Source organism: Mandrillus leucophaeus, unplaced genomic scaffold (genome assembly GCF_000951045.1).
Source record: "Mandrillus leucophaeus isolate KB7577 unplaced genomic scaffold, Mleu.le_1.0 Scaffold565, whole genome shotgun sequence".
NCBI classification, from domain to species: Eukaryota; Metazoa; Chordata; class Mammalia; order Primates; family Cercopithecidae; genus Mandrillus; species Mandrillus leucophaeus.
Window position 1 is genome coordinate 1,405,922 of NW_012106086.1, and position 4,263 is coordinate 1,410,184.

Sequence of the window (4,263 nt, forward strand, 5' to 3'; positions counted from 1 at the left end):
AAAGGGACAATTGCTAGTTCCTCCAGCCTTTTTATAAGGTTGTTAATCCCGTTCATGGGGGTTCCACTCCCAAAGGCTCTACCTCTTAATACTATCACATTGGTAATTTAGTTTCAACACATGAAAATTTGGGGGACACAGTTAGACCATAGGATGCAATGAGAGATACTAGCCTGGACCCAGAGCTCTTGGAGACAATTTGGTACCTATGGAATGGCTGAGAAAATTCTGGTGGTGGTCATGGTGGTGTGGGTATAAGCTGTGGACACAGAAATAAATACCTCCTGTGGCCTTAAATTTCACAGTAAGGGAAAAAGAATGCTGAATTCCCCAGGGGATTGTCAGTGCCAGCATGCAGTCTATTTTGCATGATTTAAATGTTACATGGTTCATTAATTAAAACTCTTAAGAATAAAAAAAAAAGCAGACACATAAAATATGCATGCATATTTTCTATGTTTCTGTGTTTCCAAAGAGATCACATCCACCACATTTTGTGTCTTGATGAGTATGGGCAGATGTGGAATTCCTTGACTGTGCACCCTTCTCCTGGGTATCTCTGGGGTTGGGGGAACACTGCCACTGAGCCTCTATTTATGTAACTGTTAAATGAGGAGAGCAAGAGAACATACCCCATAGGGTTGATGTGAGGATTACATAAAGTAGTTCATGTGAAGTTATCAACAACTTTTACATCTAGTAAGTGCCTTGTTAATGTCAACTATGAGGCTGATAAGAAAGAAGGAGAAGGAGGAAGCATTTCTTTTGACTGGATCTTGGTCAAGTCATTAGTTGTACCCCTCACATGTAATCATGTAAATCATGTTAATTACATTTTGGAAAAAATTAACTCAAATCCCCTATTTACATCAGCAAACTAGACAGAGATACTGAGGACTGGACAGGGAGAAAATGAGAGGGACTTGTGAAACTGCTAGAAGGTTTGAGGGAGGAGAACCAGAGCAGATATTCCTAGAAACCTTTTGATTTTTTAGTTTCAGGAGGTGCACATGACACTTGTATCTTCTACTGCAGGCACACCTTCTGTGTTATAACCTAATGGCACTACTTGCTGTGTGGAGTGTGTGCCCCCACAGTTCTCACCCTTGTGCCTTGGCTCAGGGTGTGCCTCCTTCCAACTCTTCACACCCAACCCTAACCATCTCTCAAGAATCGGCTCAGACCCATGACGGAAGTTACATCTCCTTTCCCAACTCCCTGACTTTACATAGCTGTTTATTTCTTTTATTTCTCTCATTTTTATTTTTTCTTCAACTTTTAAGTTCCAGGGTACATGTGCAGGATGTGCAGGTTTGTTATATAGGTAAATGTATGCCACGGTGGTTTGCTGCACAGATGAACCCACCACCTAGGTATGAAGCCCAGAATCCATTATGCCATTATGTAGCTGTTCCTTTCTATTCCTCTTCTGTCTCCCTTAGGCATTCACTTTTGTATCTCCTTCAACTGACTATAAGCATCTTGAAGACAGGAAGTATGTCCTTTTCTTGTTTCTTCCACTTCTCTGCTTCTTGCGCACAGTAGACATGCACTAATCAGCAGTTTAATGAGTGGTTAATGTATTCAGTTAGCCTTTTCTCAGCAGCAGCCTCTATTCAGCACAAGTTTCTGCTACCACTCCCGTCCCTGCCTAGAAATCCCAGGGAGAGGAGCTCATCCCAGCTGTCCCTGCCTGGTCATCTGACTTCTCCCACCACACTGCCTGAATTGGGCCCCTCCATGACTCCTCACTGTCCTGCAGTCCATGGGTAGCCATCTCCCTGTACCAACATCATCATCATTCACCAGAAAAAACAATGCACACTTTATCACACACAAGTCTTACTTATTTGAAATATCAGGTTAATGCAAAAGTAATTGCAGCTCTTGTCATTAACTTTTTTTTCTTTTTTGAGACGGAGTCTCGCTCTGTCACCCAGGCTGGAGTGCAGTGGCACAATCTCGGCTCACTACAACCTCTGCCTCCCGGTTTCAAGCAATTCTCTGCCTCAGCCTCCCGAGTAGCTAGGATTACAGGCACCCTCCACCACGCCCGGCTAATTTTTGTATTTTTAGTAGAGATGGGGTTTCACCATCTTGGCCAGGCTGGTCTTCAGCTCCTGACCTCAGGTGATCCACCCACCTCGGCCTCCCAAAGTGCTGGGATTACAGGCGTGAGCCACCGTGCCTGGCCTCGCCATTACTTTTAATGGCCAAAACCACAATTACTTTTGCGCCAACATAATAACTGTGCAGGATCTCTGGTGGGCTCCTCTGGTGGAGTTTCATAAACATCTTCCTTCTGCTTAGGAGAAAGTGATAACATGGTTGAGACAAACCACAGCCTCCAGGAGCCTCTTGTTCTCTGAAGTGGAATCGGTTTGGAGATTTGGGTGCAGTTCTGCCTAAAACAATAAGGAGTGCGTTGGCGTGGCTCTTTGACCAGAATGAGGCTTGGCAGATAGCGCTTGACTTAGGGCCCCTCCACCTAGGTCCACCCATGCTCCAACTGCCACTCTCCTAACTGTCGCTCAGAACATTACCTCTCAGTCCCAGCGCCTGCCCAGGCTTTGGATGACCTACCACTAGCTCAGGAGCTGGGAGAGCTACTTGAGGGCCAAGTGAAAGCCTCATTTTGTGATTCAGGCACCAGCCAAATATAGTTTCATGAGGAAAACTCAGTTGCCTGTGGCTTTGTTTTTGTTTTTGAGTGCTTTGAAAATCTTGCTGCCTCTCCCGCTTCTGATTTGCAAGACACTGGAGAGGAAATCAACTTGGTTATCTGAGCATCCTCTAGTGCCTCTCAGCTCTGCGTGAAGACTGCTTTCCTCGGAGGAGTCCAAACTTTATCAAAAAGAGAAATATTTCCTTTTCTCTTCACAATGTAAATATCTTTTTCTGTTATTATATAAGTAATAGATGCTAATTGTAAAAATTCATACTATTCAGAGTGTGTTTCCCAACTCTGCTGGGTCAGAGATGATCATATGAACAGTTTATAGTGTATCTTTCCAGTCTCGGGAAGTGTGTGTGTGTGTGTGTGTGTGTGTGTGTGTGTGTGTATGTAGGTACAACATTAATGTGATCTTGCTCAATGTTATTTTCTAATGTTAGTTTTTAAATTTAAAAGTGTGTAAAAGTGAACTCTCCACATCAATCCATATATATCTGCCTTTTCCTGTGCCAAAGTTAATTTAACCATTCCCCTGCTGATGGATATTTCAACTGTTTAAAATTTTTTTGTAGTTACAAACAATGAACGGTGTAATGAACTTCCTTATGCATGTATCTTTGCCTATTTGTATGGATAGGTTTGTGGGATACATTTCTAAAAATGTAACTGTTGGGGCTAAAGTAAGACACATTTTGAATTCTGATAGACGCTGCTAAATTGCCACCGACCCGGCAAAAGTTTATGCCCCCATGAGGGTGTCCCAGGACTGATACTAGGCAAGTAGGCACAGTGCTTAGGACTCACGATAGTTTTAGGGGCCATAAACACATTTTAATTTTTTAAAGCAGGAGAAAAAAGTGAATGTAATAATGAATATGTAATAGATAATGACTCCAGAAAGGATTATATTCATCTTTGTACCAATGCACTCATAACATACAATTTTTAGTATTTTTTGGAGGAAGGGGCCCATGAACACAAACATGTGTAGGGTCCATGCAGGTCATTCTGTGGCCCTGGATTCTCTATTACCTATCTCTTCACAGCCTTGCAATTCTCAGACTTACCTTTTTCATCTTTGCCAGTCTTTTTGGTTTTTACTTGCAGTTCTTTGGTTATTTGTGAGGTATCATCTCCTAAGTTTATTGACCATATGAATTGCCTATTGATGTTCTTTTCTGTCTCTCTCTTTGTTTTAGAGACAAGATCTTGCTCTGTTGGCCAGGCTGGAGTGTAGTGGCACAATCTAGCTCACTGCAGCCTTGAACTTTTGGGCTACAGAAATCCTCCCATTTCAGCCATTTGAGTAGCTGGGACTACAAGCACATGTCACCGTGCCTGGCTAATTTTTTTTTTTTTTTAAGAAATGGGATCTCGCTATGTTGCCCAGGCTGTTCTCAAACTCCTGGACTCAAGCAATCAATCCTCCCACCTTGGTCTCCAAAAACATTGAGATTACAGTTGTAAGTCATTGTGCCTGGGCTTTTCTCATCTTCTTACTGGGTTGCCCATTTTTCTTTGTTAAAGTTCTTCTTACAGTATAGTAAATATCACAAATATTATACTTAAACTTTAGCATTTTGGCCAGG

The 4,263-nt window shown here is 42.5% G+C and overlaps 1 protein-coding gene and 1 pseudogene across 1 annotated transcript in view; one reads left to right on the plus strand and one right to left on the minus strand.

The window, feature by feature from the left end:
• LOC105552580 overlaps positions 1 to 2,295 on the minus strand; it is a 4,800-nt pseudogene extending 2,505 nt beyond the window's left edge.
• A 218-nt stretch (positions 2,296 to 2,513) lies between these two features.
• Positions 2,514 to 4,263, plus strand: part of LOC105552574 (protein lifeguard 1) — a 25,470-nt gene continuing 23,720 nt past the window's right edge. Inside the window, exon 1 of the mRNA XM_011998284.1 lies at positions 2,514 to 2,884. Coding sequence (XP_011853674.1) covers positions 2,883 to 2,884 — 2 coding nt within the window. The 5' untranslated portion in view covers positions 2,514 to 2,882. The remainder of the gene's footprint in view (positions 2,885 to 4,263) is intronic.